This window comes from Tursiops truncatus, chromosome 7 (genome assembly GCF_011762595.2).
Source record: "Tursiops truncatus isolate mTurTru1 chromosome 7, mTurTru1.mat.Y, whole genome shotgun sequence".
Taxonomy (NCBI): domain Eukaryota; kingdom Metazoa; phylum Chordata; class Mammalia; order Artiodactyla; family Delphinidae; genus Tursiops; species Tursiops truncatus.
Genome location: NC_047040.1, coordinates 6,831,043 through 6,853,176, shown reverse-complemented (window position 1 = coordinate 6,853,176; position 22,134 = coordinate 6,831,043). Strand labels below are relative to the sequence as shown.

The following is a 22,134-nucleotide window of genomic DNA, read 5'->3' as shown; positions in this document are numbered from 1 at the left end:
AGGAGAAAAAGGGCCCCCCTCTCCCAGATCCAGTTTAAAAATCCCTGTGGAGGACAGTGATTGGCAAGGGTTCCTATACCCACCCTTGGGACCAGTTTCTTGCCCGATGGGGCCAGGAAAAACCATGACTATAGTCAGGAGGGTGGATGTGTTAATAAAAGGATGGCGGAGGGGAGCACATTTAAGATCTACTTAATACATTTCAACTTTCAACAGTCTGAACAGACGTGTTCTATACCTACCTTCTTCTGGGACCTGTCCCTTCCCCTCCATCCAGAGGGAACCACCCTGGGAGACTGACCCTGCCTCTTTGCCACATAGATTATTAGATACGAGCACCTGCCAGTCCAGTAGCCTCCTCTCCCAGAAACTTTTTTTTTAAGTTATTTGGGGTTTGGGGGGCTTTTATTGTTTTTTAAAATTTATTTATACTTTATTTACTTATTTTTGGCTGCGTTGGGTCTTCATTGCTGCACATAGTGTTTCTCTAGTTGCTGCGAGCGGGGGGGGGGGGGGGCCAATCCTTGTGGTGGTGCACGGGCCTCACTGCAGTGGCCTCTCTCGTTGCGGAGCACGAGCTCCAGGCGCGCAGGCCTCAGTAGTTGTGGCGCACGGGCTTCACTGCTCCGCGGCATGCAGGATCCTCCTGGACCAGGGAGCGAACCCGTGTCCCCTGCATTGGCAGGCAGACTCCCAACCACTGTGCCACCACGGAAGTCCCCTCTCCCAGAAATTTATTAGACCTGGGACTTGGATATGCCAGCTTGGTCTGCTGCTGGCTTGTACTGTGGCGATGCTGGAGGAGCTGGACAAAAAGAGCTGGACCACAAGACAAAGGATGTGGCAATTTACAGAGGGAGGCAGAGGCAAAGAGATGAGCATTCTGACAGGATCTGCATCTGGGTCCCAGTCCAGCCACATCCCTGCCGCCAGCCTGGTGCAGCACCCCATATCCATATAACCTCCCCTTTCCCTTAAGGAAGCTCGAATTGCACTTCTGTTGCTTGCAGTCAAAAGCATTCTGATACTCTATCTCATCCTAAAAAACAAAAACAAAACAAAAAAACAGCCAGAACCTTTATACCCTGATCCACAGCAGAGGGACATATGGTCATATGGCTGGGTTCTGGCACCAGCCTTCCTCAACTGAATCCGAGTTCTGCCTCTTACTAACTCTGTGACATCAGACAAGCTACCTGACCTCTGCGTGTCAGTTTCCTCATCTGCAAAAGGACATACTAATAGTACCTACGTGGTAGTGTTTTGAGAATTAAATAAGTTAATCCATGTTGAGCAAAGTATCTGGCATGCAAAAATCACTCATTTAACATTAGGTATTATTCATAGTAGGAGAGGGCAGTAGTGTCTGGGAGAAATTTTATCATCTCTTTAAAGAGCAAAGAGGCAAACCAAGGGAGATAACTTCCCACAGAGACACTCTCTCTCTCTAGCCATTGTCCCAGCTTGTTAGATGTGCCATGTTGAATCCTCCAGCCACCATTCCAGACACTTGGCTGTCAATTTATAAAAGGGATAACAAGAACTTCCTCTAAGAAAGTTAAAGTTTACTATAATGCTTGTATTGGGGTACAGGGATAAAACCTACGTCAGACAGTCATTTTTAAAATGTGAAATCTAAGTGTCAACATATACGGAGTGGGTGATGAGACCTGTATGGGTTTTACTCCGCGTGCACAGAGTCTTTATAACGGAAACGTCAGGTGGTATGTATTCATATGTCTGCAAACACAATAACACTAAAGGAAACAAAGAAAAGCCAAGGGGTAAAAATGTCCAGCGCCAAAAAATGTGACATTTGGAAGGATCATCGGTGTGTCTGAAAATCCACGTCGGTTGGATTCTTGGCTATCCTTTCATTTACTCCAGCAGTCACTAGGTTTACTAGGTTACAGCAGTTAACACAGGAACATGGTTAGCTTATCTTACTTTCATTTTTAGTGATCTAATTTTGAGAACAGCTGAAAAGGAGTGGAAATAAAGATCGAGCCATATTTTTTTAAAACAGGAAATTATATTTTTAAAAAAGAATAAAAGCAAGAGAAAAAAAGAACAGAAGAGAATCAAAAGCCCTGGGCGCTGGCTGGGTCTTTTTGACTTTATAATTCCGTACATTCATACATAATCACATTCAGATCTCCCTTCCTGAAGAGTGAGCTCCTTGAGGCCAGGATCCAAGTCTGGCCATCTTTGTCTCCAGGCAGTGCTCACCCTGTGCCTGACCCACACCAGGACCCAGCTGTTTGACCACTTGCTGATTGAAAGATAAAGGAAAGCAGGGGAACCAAAAGGGGAAGGACAGAAGTAAATAGGACAGTTCTTGGAAGGTTGCACTTGAGTTCCTCAGAACTGGAGCATCACTTCACATGTATCTTACATCCATTACAGGCGGGCAGAATCCATTCCATAGATATCGCTATCCAGCAAAGCTGCTGCATCCTTTAGACACTCAGTATTTACCAGAACAAATAAAAACGCTTCTTTTAAGATCCATGATTTGTCTCCGCAATATTCAGACAACCTCATTTCCTCCTCCTTCCTATTACTCATTACTCATCCTCCCTCCAGCCAGTCCCCTCAGGGTCCGGGGAACACACCTGAGGCTTCCGAACCACCGACTTTGCTGACTTTGCTCTTCGATGGGATGCCCTCCCTATTGACTAATTTAGGAATTGATTTCAAATCATTTCAAATTATTCTTTGTTTTACGTATTCTCGTTGAGCCAAACTACAATGTCAGCAGAAACAGAAACTGCACAATGGAGTGCAGTAGTTAAGTCACAGACGCTAGAGTCAAACTGCCTGTGTCTGAAGCCAGGTCTGGCCAATAAATAGCCAGGTGTGCTCAGGCCAGTGACTTACCCCTGCGGGCCTCAGATTCCTCATTTGTAAATGAGGATAAAGATGCTAAGAGTAGCTAATAACAACCTTACTGAGTAGGGTTGTTGTGAGGATTAAGAGAGTGACAACACGTGAAATATTCAGAAGAGTGCGCGGCCCATAATGTTGTTAGAAGTGTTCCCGCTTATTAGTTATCTCCCACAGAACCTAGCACTCTGCTGAAGAAATGCTTTTATCGATAAATCTATGTTCGTTTCTATAACTTTTTCTTGCATATATAGTATGTATATAATGGATAACAATTAGAAAATGCATATGAGATATAGAAAATACATACAACAAAAGAACACCAGCAATGCTACTTCCCAGAGAAAATATTTTCATATATTCCATTCATTAATTAAACAACATTTACTGAGCACCTAATATATGAAAGACTTCACGCCCTTGCTGGAGGTAAAATGATGAAGAAAGACAGAAACGGCTCTTGCTGTGGAAGTTACAGTCTGTGGCGGGGAGACACGCCTTAAGCAAGTAATGATAAAAAACATGTGAAGCTGCAACTGTGATAAATGCTAGAACGGAGAGGTCCACGTGTCATTGGGCAATCTGACCTACTTGTGAAGGTCTGTTACTTGAAGGTTGTGAGGAAGTGACTACTGAGCTGAGAATTAACTCATAGGAGTTAACTCATAAAGGTCAGAAGGGAAGGGTTTGCCCAACAGAAGCACAGTGAATCCAAAGGCCCTGCACTGGGAGGGAGAGTGGTGAGCAGAAGAGAGGAGGAGTGCCCACGGAGGCTGCAGTGCTCACTGGGCAAAGCTGGCCGGGTAGGGAGAGGGCAGACCTACAGAGCTTAGTATCCTTAGTTTAGAAATTATATTCTCTACTCATTCAACAAACTTTGCCTATGAGATCCAGGGACATACTAATTTTACATCAATTAGATTTATATCATATACTCCTTTTATCATGAATTTTTTTGAACAATAAATATACAGTAATTTAATTCTCATTGGTGGAAATCAATAGATATTTCCCAACTCTCCATTATTTCTAACAATGCTGTGACAGTTTTCTCTGGGCCTTTGTCCAAATATTTGTTGACATACATTCCTGTAAGGGGAATTGCTGGTTCTGCAAATTTGTTAACATGGTTTAATCATAATCTTGTCTGGGAAATCAGCATATTCAACTGTCAAGATTTGATTCTAGGCTCTTTTGAGGTTGGTACCACTGTTACATTTAGAGGCATTCTTCGTGACTTTCAGAACCTGCTTCTTCATTTGCTTCAGTGTGTGAGGAATTCCCTTCTATTTCTGATCCCCATGGGTCTTTCCCACAAATTCAGATCACTCAGTACTGGCTGCTGACAAAATATCTTTACAGGTCTAGAATCCTAACTGTCCTACTCCTGGGTTCCACAGGAGAGGAAAGGCCTTCTTCTCTGTCTGTGAAGGATCTTCCTCTGGACTTGAGACACATTGAAAGAGAAGGCAGATTCTGACATTCCTTTCCTCTCTTCTGCCTCCTATTTTGTCCAGCTCCATTTTCATGCAATAAATTTACTAACTTGTTAAATGCAGATGGAACTCAGATGATTCTACTACAGACGAAGATTTCCCATTCTACTGAATTGATAGATGTCATCTTCTCCCGAGTCTGTCTTTCTCTTCTGCTTTCATCTACTGGCAAACTGTCCTTCTTCTCTTTCAAAATCCTGTTTGTATCCTAACCCTTAAATGACCTTCTAAGGACCCATTTACTTTTAGGTCATAGATAATTTCTAGGCTTCTAATGATTTACATAGCTAATCTATTCGCATTTTCTTTAGCGGTTCTTTGCATTCCATTTCTTTATTGCAAAGAAAACCTTTTTCGAAGGTCAATGGGCTGCTCTTGCTTAAAGCAACCAATCTTTGGTTAGGACTTCGACGGATACCAAGTGTCTAGGTAAGGTTAGGCTTACTATGTACAGGCGCAGTGTGAATTGCATTATATAGTTTATTACTTTTAATCCTCACGACAATCCTGTGGGATAGGTATCATTCCTTCCCGGTTTAGGGATCTTCCCCATTTTACAGACTAGGAAACTGAGGCTTAGGAATGCTGTCTCTCATCTATAGTCACACAGCTACCATGTGAGGAGTTTACTTCTGCTTGTAAACTGACGTGAAGAAAAGGGAGGCAGGCTAAGAAAGAAAATATAAAACGGGGAAAAGCAAGCAAAGGAAACAGCAAGTGGGCGGAAGCCTCCCTTTTGCCTTTCCTTTCTCCGCCCCCGACCCCGCAAGGTCGAGCGTCCAACGTGGCCCGCACGCCTCCTAGCGGCCGCATCTCTGCGGCCGGCACTTCCGGCCTCGGGATGCTATCATCAGCCAGCGCCCTGAGTCGGCGCCGGACATGTGCGTGCGTGTGGCGTAAGACGTCGAATGAGGAGGCGGGCTTCCTGGCTCTGCCTGAAGCCATTTCCGTCAGGAGCCGGAAGTCCGTCTTGGATTGCATCGGGGGAGGCCTGTTCGTGGACCTGAAACCTGGGGCTGCTGGTCCTCCCGCACCCGCAGGTTGCCTCATGGTGCGGGCCGCGGCAGCCAGCCCCCGTGCGGATTGGCGGCGCTAAGGCGCCGGGGCAGCGCGCGACATGTCGTCGGGCCTCCGCGCCTCCGTCTTCCCCCGCTGGAAGCGCCACATCTCGGAGGAGTTGAGGCGCCGGGACCGGCTGCAGAGGCAGGCGTTCGAAGAGATCATCCTGCAGTGTGAGCGGCTGGCGGGTCCCGGGAGCGGGCGGGCGGGCGGGCCCAGCCGAGGCATGCGGGGCGCCAGCGGGAACCCGAGGCCGAGCCCCCCGCGCCTCCCGCGCGCCTTGAGGCCGCCTCGGGTACCCAGCGCCTTGGACCCCCAAACGCCTTTTTAGATCCCTTCCTCTTTCACTTTATTCTTGGGTGTGACTGTGCTGGATTTTCCTCCTCAATTGGGTATTCTTCACGGGCAGGCACCGTTCATGTCTGTGTTTGTAAATCCCAGCAGCTCACATAACGCTTGTGTTACTTAAATAGGCCGGTTCCAGAAACATCCTGTTTCGGGCATCGTGTTGTTACTGACACGGGCACTGACTTTAAGCAGTAACTCGCTCCGTTACCGTCGTCTTCAGAGTGTAGCGAAATGTTTGCCTTTCATTCCTGAAGATCTGTTGTTCTTCCTCCACTTTGGTGTGCTTTGACTGTTACATATTACACATCTTGAGTCTTAACGTACTTTTTAGTTGGGACATCACAGTCTTTACTGTCGTTGAAAACTTAAGTGTGAAAGAGGTGGCCCACACCCACCCCCGCTGCTGCAATTTGAGTACAAAAATGTTTGTGCCCTTAGATGCCTTCTAAAGAGCCTTTCCTTGCCCCTCCGCCCCATTTTACCATAACTGACGACACATTTGGGGGAAGAAACGGGACACTCTTCGGACCTCTGGTTCTGTCTACCCCTTGAAGTAAGCCTGCAAATCTCAAATCATGTTGATGAAGCAGTTCAGTGTAATAGTGGGTGCCCTTTATTGAATTCTGATTGTGCTAAATTTATGGTTCCTGAACTTACCTGCACATTAGAATCAGGTGGGGATCTTTTAAAAATTATAAAGCCCAGGCCACATCCCAGACCAACGAAACCCCAGTAGTAGAGGTGGGACCCAGGTGTCAGTATTTCTTGGTGATCCCCAAATAATTCTAAGGTAGAGACAAGCTTGAGTGCTGTCGTAAATATTTGGCATGTGTCGTTTCACTTTATCTTTCCGAAAATTCTATGAAGCAGGTCCTGTTGCCCTTTATACAAATGAGAAAATTGAGACTGAGAAAGATTAGGTCATTTCTCTGGGGAGGTACAGCAGATTGATAGGGCCTGGATTTGGACACAGACTTGATGGCTCCTGACTTTTTTGCACTTTTGCCTTTCTCATTGGGTCCCCCAAGAAACGGCCTTCTTGCTTTGCTGAGCCCATCCTCTTAACTAAAATGGGGAGAAAAGGGAGATGATGAATGTGCCACTCCTGTGCTGATTCCTTACACTCTTAAGAGGCTGGCAGCCCAGTGCTCTTTCAGAAAGCCAGAAGCACAGGAAACTCCTTGCTGAAACGATTCCTCATGGGTTACATAAATTCAGGTCATCGGGTATTTCATCATATGCTTATTCTTTAAAAGCTAATACACTGAAGGTCAAATTGGGTTGGAGGTCTGACGACACTCCCCTTACCAGCCTCACTTACCTGAGTCTGGTTTGCTGCATCTATAAAATAGGCGTGAAGCTCGCCTTGCCTACTTCATAAACACAGTGCTGTGCGTATAAGTGCTTTGAAAGCCATCTACATAACTGTCTATAAATGGAAGGTGCTTGTAATCACATTGACACAATTGAGTGTTTTTCTGCACTTTGAAAATGGACATCTTGAAGGGGTGGAGGATGTTGGAGGAAAGTCAGAAAGACAGGTCAGTCCTGGAGAGGGAACACGTCTTTAAAACAGCTATAGTGAGTAATGCATGCCTGGGAGCTAGGAGAGGAGGCTGGGGGCGGGGGGGGGGGGGGGTGGGCAAGAGGGCAAGACAACCTTGGCCTGTTAAAATCTGCAGTTGAGGCAGGGGACTGACATTTGGGAGGTCACTTCTAGATGGTGGAACAGCCTCACTCTTCATTCCTAGCCTCCCAAAGCAGTCAACCAGAGTTTCCTGTTCAGTCCTGCCTCTGAGCCTGAAGAGAAAGATGAAAAGAGGCTCTGGGGACAGCAGGGGGCCTTTGAGTGAGAGGAACTTTTAAGAAGGCTGCCTCTTGAATACCTCATGTCTTTGATATCACAGGGCACCTAGCTGTAACATTTTGAAGATCTTATTAGAGCCCTTTGACACTGGTGAACATTCAAGTTTGGAATCACTTCCCTGTTCTCTTGAGCTAATTTATTAAATTAATATTGATGAAGATAGTGTTTCTGTTTCTGCCCAGGATTTCCATTTTTAGATATCAAGAAGTAGGACTCAACTCTTTAAGAGGAAAGATAAGCTGTTCTGACAGGAACAGTCACTGGCATAAACCCTTCCAGCTTTTGCTGTGAAGCATCGCTAATCTCAGACGTTGGGGATCTGAAAGCCCCCGTCAGGTGTGGCTTTTCTGTAAGTTTCTTGTGGTCACTTTCTTCTGCTTTGTGCACCCCCTTCCACTTCTGATCTCACTGGCCCCCTACATGCACTTCTGATCTCACTGGCCCCCTACATGCATGTCATTTCTTGCCCTGACTTTTCTTTTGAATTTCTGCACTGTGTTCCCTGTCACATTTATTAAGTTCCAAGGACTCGTTTTCTTCCTTGAGCTCTCTGCTCCTGTGTTCTCCGGCATGTTAGGATCTTGCACCCAGTTGGACGAGCAGGGAACCTCAGGATAATCTTTGACTTCTTACTCATTGCTATCTGTTCATGTCACTGCCTGCTTTTAAAAATCTGTTGTTTCGCTATTGCCAGTAAGAAGAGGTCTGAATTTCTCATCCTGCCCTCTCATGTGTTGGTGCAAACTTTTATTTCTAGCCATTTACTGAACAGCTCTCTAGACCTTCTGCTTGGACTGTCTGTTGTCTTCACCTGTGAAACCATCTGAGAAAATGAGTAAAAGTTCACTCTTCCTTTTTGTACTTGACCTCCACCCCACCCCCACCCCCATTACACTTTTTTAGCTCCTTGAGGTCAGGGACTCTGGTTTGTATTTGTATCCCTAGTGCCCTGATCTTAGATTAAATATTCCAGGGACTCTCTGGCAGTCCAGTGGTTAAGACTTGGCCTTCCATTGCAGGGGGTGTGGGTTTGATCCCTGGTCAGGGAGCTGAGATCCCGCATGCCTCGCAGCCAAAAATCCAAAACATAAAACAGAAGCAATGTTGTAACAGATTCAATAAAGACTTTTAAAAAATGATCCACGTTAAAAAAATCTTTTTAAAAAAAATTCCAGGGCTTCCCTGGTGGCGCAGTGGTTGGGAGTCCGCCTGCCAATGCAGGGGACGTGGGTTCGTGCCCCAGTCCGGGAAGATCCCACATGCCGCGGAGCTGCTGGGCCCATGAGCTATGGCCGCTGGGCCTGCACGTCCGGAACCTGTGCTCCGCGGCGGGAGAGGCCACAACAGTGAGAGGCCCGCGCACCGCAAAAAAAAAAAAAAGTATCTTCTTTCTAAAAAACTTCCAAATATAATAAGGTAAAGGTTTCCTCTCTTACTTAGAGATGCATAGCACTTCGCTTTTCCACTGTGTTTTGGTATGTTTGTTGCCTCTTTCCCAGGTAGAAACAGGTAGCTGTGGGAGTAGAAAGCATGGGCACGGGGGCGTTTTGGAGGGATTTTTCATAGGTTCCTTTGTCTGGGCTGCCTGTGCTTGGGCCAGGAAGCGTCTAAGGAGCGCATGTGCCTGGAGTTTGGACGATTGCTGTAATCGGTGGTAAAGTACAGTGCCTAGTACTTTGATACCTCATAAAAGTGAAACCTGCCCAGTCATCTTCTGGTTATTTCTTTGGTCCAAATCTTTATAAGATGTTAAGTAGTAATAAAGCATACCTGGGTTGTAATAACTTTTTTTTTTCTTTGCTAGATAACAAGTTGCTGGAAAAGTCAGATCTTCATTCAGTGCTGGCCCATAAGCTACAAGCTGAAAAGCATGACATACCAAACAGGCATGAGATAAGGTATTCTGAAACGATCCTGTATTATTTGTGTCTCCTGAGATAAGGTATTCTGAAACGATCCTGTATTATTTGTGTCTCCTTTTTAATTGAAATTTGTCTCAGTTCAGTCGTCACTTCCCTGATTTTGAAGCAAACCAAGTGCTGTGTTTGTGTTCCACTTTTTGTCAGTTCCTTTCAAATAAAAACTTCTGAAGCCAAATAACTAACTATTTAAGTTTTTTTTGAAGGTACGTAGCTACCCACCTAGAAGGCTCATCATCAGTGTGATGTGAGCTTGAGAAATTGCTTAAGACGAGTAACCAGGCCAGTTCCTCCTGTAGCCTGCCAGGGTTCACTTTTTCTGAATAATCAGACAAGTAAGCATTCTTGAGCAGATTTACATAGATCTTGTCAGTACAAGATTGACTGGCCTGTAAACATCAGCGCTACAGGTCTATGTGATCCTTTTTAGTTCAGTGTTGTTTCCATGTATCTTAGTGTGCAGTCAAACCAGTGGGTTGCAGAAAGCTTTTTTTTTTTTTAAGAAAGATTAGGCAGAAATCTGCATTTTATAGGAAGGCTAAGTATTGCTTCACTAAATATGTGAGTATGTGTTCATGGTGGGGAGTTTAGTATCTTTACTTGGGTCATTCATGTAAACTATGTCTTTTTGAGGGTCATGGTCCTAAAAAACCTTAAAGCCATACTTCATGCGAGTGGCTTAAATGGAATCATTCTGGAGTCTTACTGTCCTCCTTTTCCATTTGTTCATCACGTTTGCATATTAAATTTTGTGGTTTGTATGGGAACAGTACCCATTATTGTTCTAAAATCTACAAGCTTTTTTGCATATCAGCTAACATTTAGCAATTGTAAAAACAAAGCTGATGGTAATTTAGGATTTTAGGAAAAAGACAGAAATGCTGGGTGTAGCTTGTCATTTACTCCTATAGCCATATTTGCTAATTACTTGCCATCCGTGTTTCCTCATCTGGCGAGGTGGTTCCGTTGTTGCTTAAGAACAATTCAGGAGATCGTGCCTAGCTGTGGTCCTGGGAGGCCTTCTGCAGGATTTAAAATATTAGTTGCTGTGTTCTGGTCAACTTTAGGTGTAGAGAATCCGTTTCGCCCTTTTTCATCTAAATTCAGTCAACTGAAACCTTGAAACATTTTATTTCTATCTGGTTAGCCTCTTGGTGACTATATTCCTGCATCCTTTATCTGTCAGCGAAACTCATTTGCTTGGAAAGGTGCAATAAATAAATATACAACATTCTTTTAACTGAGTATCACTGGGGTGGTAATTTAACTGGAAGTCCGTCCTTCCTGCAAACTTGTGTTCAGTCAGGCCTCTTCCTGACTGCCTTGTTTCTATTAGTGGTATCCTTATTTTCCACAAGTCAGCTATGATTCCTTTTTCCCTTGGTGTCCTGCCCCTCCCCCTTTGCAGTCAGCCAGGCCTGTTGATTCTTTGCCCGAGTGTCCTGTGCATCGGTCCCTTGGTTTGCATTTGTGTGCCACCAGCTTCGTTGCTTCCATTCCTAGACTATGGCAGGGGTCTCGTTCACTGAGTCATTTTGTGACTACAGTGTGGGCCAGGCGTTGGGATACAGAGATGAATAAGCCAGGAGTCCTTGTTCGCAAGGACCTGAGCCTCGTGGGGGAGAGTAGCTCAGTGAGGCGTGTGCTAGTAGGATACAGGTATTCACAGAAGACGGGGATCTCATTGGCTGCTTTCTCTCTCTTCTGGGCTCTCAAGTCCTGCCCATCGCATTCTAATTAATCTTGAAACACACTGTGCTTAAAAAGCTTTATCTCGTCAATTATCTGACTCCTCTCTTAAGTGTTTTAATCCCTTTGCTTACTGAATAAATCAAAGTGAAACTCATCCCTGAGAAATAGTTGATTCCAACAGTTTTCTAAGTATGCCTGCTAGACCACAGCCTCAGAGATTTGTTAGAAATGCAGAACGTTGGGCCTCACCCCAGAGCTCCTGTTTCAGAAACTCTAGGGGTGGCGCCCAGTAGTCTTGTTTTAAGAACCTTTAGGTGATTCTGATGACCTCTAACATATAAGAACCACTGCTTTAGTGGCTACTCAGTCCTTGTGAAGTATCCAAGACACCCGGGACCATGTTAGAAATGCAGATTATTGACCCTTTTCTTCATCGACCTGATGAATCGTTCTGGGATGGGGCCCAAGAATCTGAAACCTACTCTCTAGGTGATTCTTTTTTTTTCTGCCTAGTGAAGCACTGTTATTGGGCTTTTGTAAGAAGTTTGACTTTTATTGTGAATAAAGTTGGAAGTGGTAAAAGGCTTTGAGCAGAGGAATGAGTGCCCTGTATCCTTGCCTTTTCTCAGGATTCTCTTCAGCTCCTTGGAGGAACAGACTAGTTTTATGTTTCGCATATTTCACATTGCTTTGCATTAAAATAAGGGGATTTGATAAAAATTATTTCTTTTCCTTCTAATCCCCATATGCAATCAATCACCCAGGCCTGTTGCTTCTTCTGCCTAATTTAGGGTGGTTTCTTATAAGGTATGTGCCGCTTTCTAGTCTCTTGGCTTCTAGTTCATGGGCCAAGATTGGGGAAGCACTATGTTGCCTCAAAGAATGCAATATTAGTGTTTCTTAGAACATGTAAGAAAAATGCTTTTAGAGATGGAGGGTAGATTTAGGAGGGAGCATCATTCTGCTGCCTTTTCCCTCTTTATTTCTTATCGGTCATTGGGAAGAGACAGTGCCCCCACTTCAGATGGTGGCATCCTAGTTTGCCAGCCATCTTCCTTTTCTCCATCTGTGTGCTTTCCCTGGGGAGTGGTTTCAGCTACTCACTGTAGTCTGATAATTTACACCTGTAGCTCCAGCCAAGACCCCTCTCCTGAACTACAGATCCACAGTTCTGTTCACCTGCTGTTATTTCTGGGATAGTATGCAAACACCTGCAAACTTTCCCAAATTCCATTGACTCTCGAGGTGGCCTGAGCTCCGTCCATGGCTTTAGATACATCTGTTTGCTGACAGCTTCTATATGTCAGCCTCCAGCTTGGACCTCTTTACTTGAAGTTCAGACTCTTAACAATATGCAATTTCCACTTGACATGCCCACTTGGATGTCCACGGTGAACTCGCTCTTCAGGCCTCCCCCAACCTCTTGCCCCCGTCCTTCTGCCTCAGTAGGTGACGCCTACCTTTAATCAGCCACTCAGGGCAAAAGCCTTGGAGTTGTCCTCGACTCCTGTCTTTCTCTCATTCCCCACAACCAATTCAAAGGCAAGTCTTGCAGTCTCTCCAGAGTGGATCTAGCTAGGATCTGACCACGTCTCACTGCCTCCGCTGCCGTCACCTTGTCCCGATCTGCACTTTCTGAGTCTGGAATATGTAATAGCTTGCTAACTGGTCTCGCTGTTTCTGCCCTTAACCCCTGCAGTGTGCTCTCCACCCAGCAACTGTAGCGATCCTTTCAAAACGTAAGTCGTTCCTCTGCTCAAAACCCTTGGCGGCTTCCAGTCATGCATAGGAAAAGCCACAGTCCTCGGGGGCCTGCGAGGCTCTGAGTGGCCTCCCCGATCCTCCCTGCACCCCCTGCCCTGGGCGCTGCGGTCACACTTGCCCCCAGCCTCTCCAACACTTGCTGTTCCCTCCACTCACAGGGCCCCGCCCCCGGTTCCGCATGGCTTGTTCCTCACTCTTTTCAGTCTTCAGTCAAGTGTCTTCTCTCGGGATGCCTTTGATTACCGCACGTGGAACAGGAGCCCTGTCGCTCTGTCCCCTTCTTTACACTGCTTAGTTTTTCTTCACAGCATATCTGACCACCTGACTCCATCCATCTACTCATTTGTTGTCTGTCTACTCTTAGCCGATTGTGCAGCTTCCTGTTCCCTGCCTTCTCCCCGCTAGGCACCAAAACAGGGCCTGAGCCGGCACTCAGATACTTGTCGGGTGAGTGGACCTCGTTGTCTCCTCCCCGTTTACCTGAACTTTATTCCGGAACCCATCCTTTATTCCTGACGCAGCTGGTGGTATGGGTTGTGGCTGGTTGGTTTTACCCTGTGTCTCATATCTCCTACTTTCTACTTTAGGTTTGTAGTGACTTATAACTCTATTGGCCTGGAGAACTGAACTGCTTTCTTGGCTATATTGTCATGTACAGGTTTGAAATTCTAAGGTTGTTGTTCCAGTGCCTGATTGAAGGGCTCTGGGGTCTGATTTTTTTTTTTCTCTTGTTTACACGTTCTTTTCATCTGCCTGGTTGGGGCATTTAGTCCTGGACATGATGGTGCATGGAATGATAGTCAGCTGCAAGAAATGGCCCAGCTGAGGATTAAACACCAAGAAGAACTGACTGAATTACACAAGAAACGTGGGGAGGTAAAGATAGCTCCTCTCCTCGTCTGTCTTGGGGGTTGGGGGGTGGGGCAGGCACTCCCACTGGAATTTGCAGCCATCCTGGCTACATACGGCATCACCAGCTCTATCTGTGGGAATGAAAGAACAGAAAAGATGTGAGGCCTCTGTCAACAGGTGGGCAAGCCATTGAGATAACAACCAGGTTGTCATGCTCCAAGATGGCATGAAAGGTACAAGTGGAGAAACATAAAAAGAAAGAAGCTTACTCCTTGATTGACTGAAAGTCTTAACTAATACCTTCATAAAGCGTGAAACCTGCAATTTCAGAAAAATTCATTAGGAAGAATCAAGTCCTGGGCTGTGTTTACACTGGGTGGTGGTCTAATGGCAAGTTCTGAAAAAGTGCAACTTACCATTACTTCAGCTGAATTGATTATCAGCTGAAGAGTCGGAAAAGGTAGCTGGGGTGGAGGGGTAGCCAGGCGTTCTCAGCAGGAACCTGGCGGTCACCTGGAGCATTGCTCGTCTATCCAAGGCTGCCTTCAACAGGGAAAGCGCACGCTGTGCCCCCGCGCAGCCCCTTCTCCTCTCGGCCACCCAGCTCGTTTCTTCTTGGTGCCTTGGCCCCACCGCACAGGCACCTGTTTTTTCTTTAAAGTAAACCGCAATTATGAGTTTCCAACTGAGGTCCTAAAATCTCTTGTTTATGAAAGTGTTCTTCTTTACCCCCAGTTAGCTCAGTTGGTGATTGACCTGAATAACCAAATGCAGCAGAAGGACAAGGAGATGCAGATGAATGAAGCCAAGTGAGTAGAGAGCACGCTTCCTTCGGGACTGGTCGTGGGATCTCACCGCCTGTTTTACTGTACTCTTGTGAGCGGGGCCAGTGGTGATCGGTGGCAAACAGTAGCCACACTGGGCTCAGCACAAGTTTCGTTTCTGTGCATACATAGCCTGGGGTCCTTTTCTACCCTCTGAGGATGGAAAAGGCAAGAAGAGTGCCCTCCGTCCTCCAGGGCCCCAGCACACCCCTGAGAAGTCAGCTTCGCTCTTGGAAGTGTCCCTGAGGCATTCACAGTTCTCCCCATGGCCATTGCCTGGGGGAGCGGGTGTCTTCTGTGGTGGGGATGGGACCAAGATAGCCCAGTGCCCGGCCATTGGGAACGGGGATGAGTTTGTGGGCAGGGTTGTTCTTGATCTGGGAGAAGCCTACCGGTCAAGATAAACAGGGACTCCAAATCCTAGGATCTTTGAGCTGGAGGGGAGCCTGGGTTTCATCTGTGCCTTTTCCCTTACTCCGCAGAGAGGGCTCTCTAGAGGCTTAGAAAGGTGGGGAGCCTGCTCAGGCGTTCACACTCAGTGAGTGATAGAGCTGATGGAATGCACAAGATACCCAGCCTCCTTTTAATCTCCCATTACTACACTATTTCAGCATCAAAAGCTCCCTCTTCCTTCCCATCCTGCTTTTCTAAAAGATACTTTAACTAGTCATTCATAGTCTGGATGAATTTTGCCCTAGGTGTTTCCTCTCCATTAATGGGATTGTCCTGTAAACCCCTGGGGCTGGGCTTGGCCAAGTGAGGTGCCTGCTGTGATGGCTGAGGTCATTGTTGGTGCCCAAGCTCACACAGGTCTTGTGCAGTATCCCTCTCCCGTCGTGTTTTCAGAATTGCAGAATGCTTGCAGACCATCTCTGATCTCGAGACCGAGTGCCTGGAACTACGCACTAAGCTTCAGGACCTTGAAAGAGCCAACCAGACCCTGAAGGATGAATATGATGCCCTGCAGATCACTTTCACTGCCCTGGAGGAGAAACTGAGGAAGACTACTGAGGAGAACCAGGAGCTGGTCACCAGATGGATGGCTGAGAAAGCCCAGGAAGCTAATCGCTTAAATGCGGAGAATGAGAAGGATTCAAGGTGGGAGATGAATCGGCAGTCAGTGATTTCCATTGTTTAATGAAGTCGCACCTAGTTCTTAGAAAAGAAAGAAACCAACCTGGCAGCTCTGACCACAGGGTGGGGGCACCAGGAAGCACTAACAAAATTAGAAGGGGCGGTGGGTGTGAAAGAGATTTGCATTTATAAGAACACTTTTACAGCTGAGCAAAGGATTACCTCCCAAAAGGGCTTTGGCCCGTTGCTATTTTTGCCAGCAAATTCTTTCCGTGTTTCAAGAAGAAAAGCTAGTTCTTGAACAGTGTAAATTAAACCAGAGTTAGAAAAAACGTATAATCCGCCCCCCCCACTGCCCCATTTTGTAAAACTATTCCAACCCATAGCAAAAACTCTGATCTGGCTAGCGTACAAGAAGACCGTGAGCCAGCCTCACTAGTAATGAGTTCAAAAGATTAGAACATTTTATTTTAAATCCCCACATCAGTAGTTTAGAATTTGAAAAGATTATTGTAGTTTATCTAAAAGAATAAATGCATGGAATAGGAAAGAGCCTTAAAGAATAACAAAGAGCCCTAATCCTACCAAATAATATATGCAAAAAGATTTTGAAATCTGTGTAAAAACGGAAACCAAAAGGTAGAAGCAAAAAATGTTACTCTCTGCTGTTTGTTTTATGAAAAATTCCTAAATAGGAGTATTGGAGGACTTTCTAAACATTAAACGTAATGGTAGCTTTTCCAGTAAGCAGCCTGAGGTGACCTCTAAACATGGTTCGCTATTCACTTGACCCAGAAAACCCCACAAAATCATGCAAGTCAAGAGGTTCAAATCTTCATGTTCACTTTAAGAACACTTGTGAAACTGCCCAGGCCATTAAGGATATGCACATCCGAAAAACCACCAAGTATCTGAAGGATGTCACTTTAAAGAAGCAATGTGTGCCGTTCCGTCGTTACAGTGATGGAGTTGGTAGGTGTGCCCAGGCCAAACAGTGGGGCTGGACACAGGGTTGGTGGCCCAAAAAGAGTGTTGAATTTCTACTGCACATGCTCAAAAATGCAGAGAGTAACGCTGAACTTAAGGGCTTAGATGTAGATTCTCTGGTCACTGAGCACATCCAGGTGAACAAAGCCCACAAGATGCTGCACAGGACTTACAGAGCTCATGGTCGGATCAACCCATACATGAGCTCTCCCTGCCACACTGAGATGATCCTTACTGAAAAAGAACAGATTGTTCCTAAACCAGAAGAGGAGGTTGCCCAGAAGAAACAGATATACCTGAAGAAACAAAAACTTATGGCCCGGGAATAAATGCTGCAAAAAATAAATGCAAATAAAGGTTAAAAAAAAAACACCCCCCCCCAAAAAAAAGTAATGGTAATAAAGAATGGACTGTATAAAAATTGTAGGTTTCTTAACATCGAAGAACACTATAAAACAAGCAAATAGGCTATGCTATTATAAAATATGTATCCTTAGTATAGAGTCAGTAAGGAACAGGTGAGCATTCAGACAGAGGGCTGTAACATAGATAGTTCATGAAAGAAGTGGACGAGCTCAGTGAATCTGGCAAAAAGGATTGTTGGGAGGAAGGTGGGACAGGCCCCTCACATTGCTGATGTGAAGGCTGTTTCCCTAACCCCTGGAGGGCCCTGGAGGTGGCAGGCACCTGAAAATGGTTCCCACTTGTTGGCCTTTATCCTGAGTGATGAGGTTCGTTCACAAGCACGATTTTGTGATAGTCCATTATTCACAGTAGTGAGAAATTAGAAGCGGTATATCCCTTGGTGGGGGGAGAAATTGTGATACTTTCATACAGTGGGATTTTGCAAAGTCTTTTCAAAATATATATACGTCTTAAGTTTGTATTAAGAAAACGTGAGCTGTCCTTATATTCTTTCTGTCTCATGTTTAAGTAAAATTGCGTGGCTTATATGTGGAGCTCTTGGGCAGCTTAGGGGTGGTAAGGACACCGGGGCTCCGTGGAAGTTGTTAGGCTTCGGGCTGAGAGCCTGCCTGAGGGAGAAGTGGGCAGGCGTGTGGTTCTGCAGAGGGAGAGCCCTTGATCATCACCGTGGGCAAGGACAACCCAAACTTTCTAGTGAAAATGGGGAGTGAGGCACGTTACATACCTGCCCTTGTTCTGTCCTTTGGAATGTTATCCTAGGAATATACCATTGCACGCATAACCATCTGATTGCACGTGTGGGACCTGGGGATTCTTTTCGTTACTTGACTCAACTAGTTCCTCCTTCTTAGAAGCCTTCCCCCTTCCTACCTATTTCCCAGATTAGATGTCCTTCCTCTCCTAGCAGCTTTTGTTTACCTGGGTCATAGTGGAGTGCTGTTTTTTGAAATAGCTGCTTGTGTTCCGCCTCCCTTGCAAGGCTGGGGTGTGTCCCCACAGGCAGGCACGGTGGCTGCTGTGTAAGAAGCTGTCAGCATTAAAGAAGGACATTTCCGCTGTCGTAATGAAGCCTGGGCTGCGGGTGTTTTTTTCTCCCCGTGACTCCAGCTCTGTCCTTTACCCACTCCTTGCAGACAGGTGCCTTTCCTTTAGAGGAGTGTTACACACCCCGCACCGGGATTCTGCTTTCCCCTCAAAGATAGTTTATAGGTCATCTATTCCAGCTAAGAAAAATTTGTTAACCTGTAATTTTTGTCACTTGTCCTGTAAAACTGACTCTTCATCTTCAAGGTATAAGATTAAGAGTGTAAGGCACTTTTTCAAGCTAGAGCCTCATCCCATCGCAGATTCTGATGTGCCACCTACAGGACTTTGCCCTATTTTGAGAATTATCACTATAGTAGAAACTTTTTTAAAAACTTAGAAAAGTTGTTTTTTAATTTAGAAAAATTTTTAAAAATTCCAGCAGAACTCTTGACCTGAGCTCAGTAGCAGTGCTAGAGTTCTGGGTTGGGGGTCCTCCACAGCGAGGGCAGAAATGACAGATAGAGGTGAACTTGCCATGGAAAAGAGAGGGAGGCCAAGGTTTAAAGGTTAGGAAGCTCCTGAATTGAGGACTTGGGAAGGAAAGACAAAAATGATTCTGAGAGGGGAGAGAGAGGAAGCGGCTGCTGACGACATTAAAATTCTGCTGCAGCCAGGACTTGTGTGTCCAGCCCTAGTAAACTGAAGCCTTGTACATTTTGATGACTCAAGAATCTCACTATACCTCAGTTTCCTCGTCTATAAAATGGGAATCATAGTACTTAATCTCAAAAAGTTTGTTATAAGTGTTAAATGAGTCAAATTCTGTAAAATAAAAAAACCGTGCTAGGTACAAGTAAATTTTTATTATTATTCATGCTCTTGATATGTTAGCGTGAGACTGTTTACTTCAGAAAACTAAGTCTCGACCATGACTAACCCTGGATGAACCTGATGCATGTTTCTGTCCTGAGAGGCCCCGGGTCCCCACAGGCAGGCTTCTCCCTTGCTGGTTCACTGCTCTCTCTAATCCCTCGTAGGGCTTTGCTCTGAAATCCATTATAATAGGATCCTTGCTGAAGTTACAGTTGTGGATTTGGGACTTCGGGTATCTTTGTCCAGGGTAGTTGTTACTTTAAGTGCATTGAATATTCAAATGTGTTACTAAGTAGTTTTTTGAGAGACAAAACCCCATGCTTTCTTTAAGTAGACATAAATAGTGGGCTTTTTTTTTTTTTTTTTAAATAGGAGGCGGCAAGCCCGGCTGCAGAAGGAGCTCGCAGAAGCAGCAAAGGAACCTCTCCCAGCTGAGCAGTGAGTAGAGATGTACAAATCGAAACTATGCTCGTAGTAATTTGATTTGCTGTTTTGAAATAGTCTTACAATATTCTGTTTCTATAAAACCATTTTACAAAATGTAGAAGGAAAACGAAAAGACTTAGGGCAGCAAATAAAAAACACCCATTACCTTCCAGAAAGTTGTTCCAGTTTATACTCATTAGCTGTGAGTGTGAATTCTGACTTCCTCCACCCTTAACCAGTGACAGCCTCGCTGTTTTCCTGTTGAGACCGACCTGTTTTCTGCCTCTGGTTGGAGCTGTTGCCGTGTGATGCTGGGCTGGGGTTCTGTCTCTTGCTCTCTTCTTGGTTTGTGGCTTCAAGTGGAGCTTGGGCAAACCTTTGAAGCCTAAGTAGAAACTGGGATTTCCTGGAACAAAAGCAATTGAGTCAATATGGAGTTTTTCCTAATCTGAAATTGGGTGGAGGGTCTTCCCTGAGATTTGAAGCTTTGTTTTCAGAGCAGTGGGTATTTTAGTGACTAAATTCCCTTTGCTCTGGTTCAGGATGTGGGGTCTTCTCCTCTTTAAAATGGACTCTGGAATATAGTATTAGAGTTCTGATCTTCTGTTTTTTTAAATGTTGCTTGCTTCCTTGTAAATGGAGGGGAGTGATTTAAATTCACTCAGGAGTCATCTGCCAGACAAAGGTCTTGATTTATAAGAAAACAAATCTCATACCAAGCCTTTGCTTTAGATGTAGCATATGTGCATAATTTCTATACTCTTCACATGTCGAAAATGAATCTCAGGTGTATTTGCCCAAAGCTACAAAGTAGCTAAATAGTCGACCTGGAAATGAGATTTGGTTCCTTAAAAATAACGGCTTATAAAAGCATCATTTGTCTGCCTCTTATTGGCCAGCATAAACAGGTGACTAGGTGTAGAAAGGTCCAGCATCCTGCCCCATATCACAAAGGAAAAGGCAGAGACAGGGTGGAAACTTAAGGGTGTCTGACTGTGAAGTCCTGTTCTTAATCTCTGTTCTTTCCTACAAGTAGAGTTTCTAGGTGAAAGGACATTAACACCTTTGAAAGGTTTTGATAACGCGTTACCAGATGCTGGTATTTTCTCGTGGTCCTGGGCCTTTGCACTGTTCCAAGTACCTTTATAACTATACAACTCTATCTTAAACAAACCATTTACATAGGCTCAGCTCAGGTTTGTTACCCTTACCATGTCTGCTGTTCTGTTGTTACCCTTGTGCGGACACAAGTGACCCGCAGACCACGACTGAGAAGAGAAGAAAGCCCAGCCTGTTCTCTGTCTTCAGGCCTGCCTTTGTTCTCTAATCCTGGCCAAGACTGGGTTCAGTTACACGGGACCCTAGAATCAATAGCCAAGGAAAATAAATTTACTTGAACTTGGTTTAACTTGCTTGGTAACAAGTTCTGAAGTATATATTTACATAATCCAGATAATTAATCATGGAAAAATCTCTCAAGTTCTTATGAATCCAAACATTTGGTAATAAAGTCTTGGGTTATTAGATTTTATTATTTTGCTTCTCCATGAAGATTGCAACTTGGTAGGACGTCATTAAGACCAAAATAATTACTTGCCTTCCCTGCAACCAGGAAAACGGGGAGGAAGGGGAATTCCAGAGGAGCTTTGCACCAGCAAAGGAGCATGGTCCTGTGACTTGATTATCTCATGTGTAATATAATGGACTCTCTAAAATGTCAGAAACAGCAAATACCCAGAGCTATGCTTAAACATATAAGCCTCAAATACCCAGTCAAAAATGAATTGTGTTTAGATCTTGCTTTCCTGTCTTTTACTATTACAGTAATATTTAGAACTGGGTTGTTTAGGTACCCGTTGACTTCATTGCCCTTTTAGCAGTCCATTTCCTTATTGACTTGGATCTTGTCCCTATCCTGGCAGTTTCTTGTACACCATAGCTGCCCCTAGCTATCCTCTATGTTATTCAGCCCGTCTCATGGGAACTGTTTCTTAGTGAGTGCTGCAGTCCAGTTGGCATGCGGGAGCCCTTGAGCTACAAACCAGACTTCTGATGAGAAAAATCTACCTTAGTGCTGGTTGTGTGAATATAGGCTTAATAAGCCATTATGTCATTGCTTTCCAAGTGGGAGCTGTGTTTAGACCTAAAAAGAGCAAAAGCTCACTTGTAAAGTTGTTTTCAGTTGGAATTCTGGATTTGACTTGAACAGATCGTTTCTTCGCTGTTGCTCAGATGGCAGCTCCTTTTTCTCCAGAGAGGCCTTGACTGCTTCTGTCACAGCCAAGTCACATAGCCCGTGTGTGATTAGGAGGTGGTGTTGGTGTCGGCCTTTGCAGAGCAGACTCATCACAAAGCTCCTGTTCAGCAGCATCAAAGACTCAGCCTCTTGCCCTTCTTTCCAGGGATGATGACATTGAAGTCCTTGTGGATGAAACCTCCGATCACGCAGAGGAGGCCTCTCCGGTGCGGGCCGTCAGCAGAGCAGCCGCGTGAGTAGACGGGCTGTGCCAGGGGCGGAGCAGCCCGGCAGCATGCTTGTGGGCGGGGCCAGGGAACGGTGCGGCGCCCCCAGCTGGAACGTGCAGCCCCGCTCGCTCAGCCATGGGGCTCGCGGG

The 22,134-nt window shown here is 45.3% G+C and overlaps 1 protein-coding gene across 3 annotated transcripts in view; it reads left to right on the top strand.

Moving 5' to 3' along the window:
- The first annotated feature begins 5,332 nt into the window (after positions 1-5,332).
- ATG16L1 (autophagy related 16 like 1) overlaps positions 5,333-22,134 on the top strand; it is a 46,774-nt gene continuing 29,972 nt past the window's right edge. For 2 of the 3 annotated variants that reach the window (XM_019923526.3, XM_019923525.3), the window contains exons 1-7: positions 5,334-5,614; positions 9,461-9,554; positions 13,802-13,907; positions 14,619-14,692; positions 15,554-15,805; positions 19,466-19,531; positions 21,922-22,008. In XM_019923526.3, the coding sequence (XP_019779085.1) occupies positions 5,500-5,614; positions 9,461-9,554; positions 13,802-13,907; positions 14,619-14,692; positions 15,554-15,805; positions 19,466-19,531; positions 21,922-22,008 (794 nt within the window). In that variant the 5' untranslated portion in view covers positions 5,334-5,499. Of the gene's footprint in view, positions 5,615-9,460; positions 9,555-13,801; positions 13,908-14,618; positions 14,693-15,553; positions 15,806-19,465; positions 19,532-21,921; positions 22,009-22,134 lie in introns of all 3 variants that reach the window. The other variant, XM_019923527.3, reaches the window with a different exon arrangement.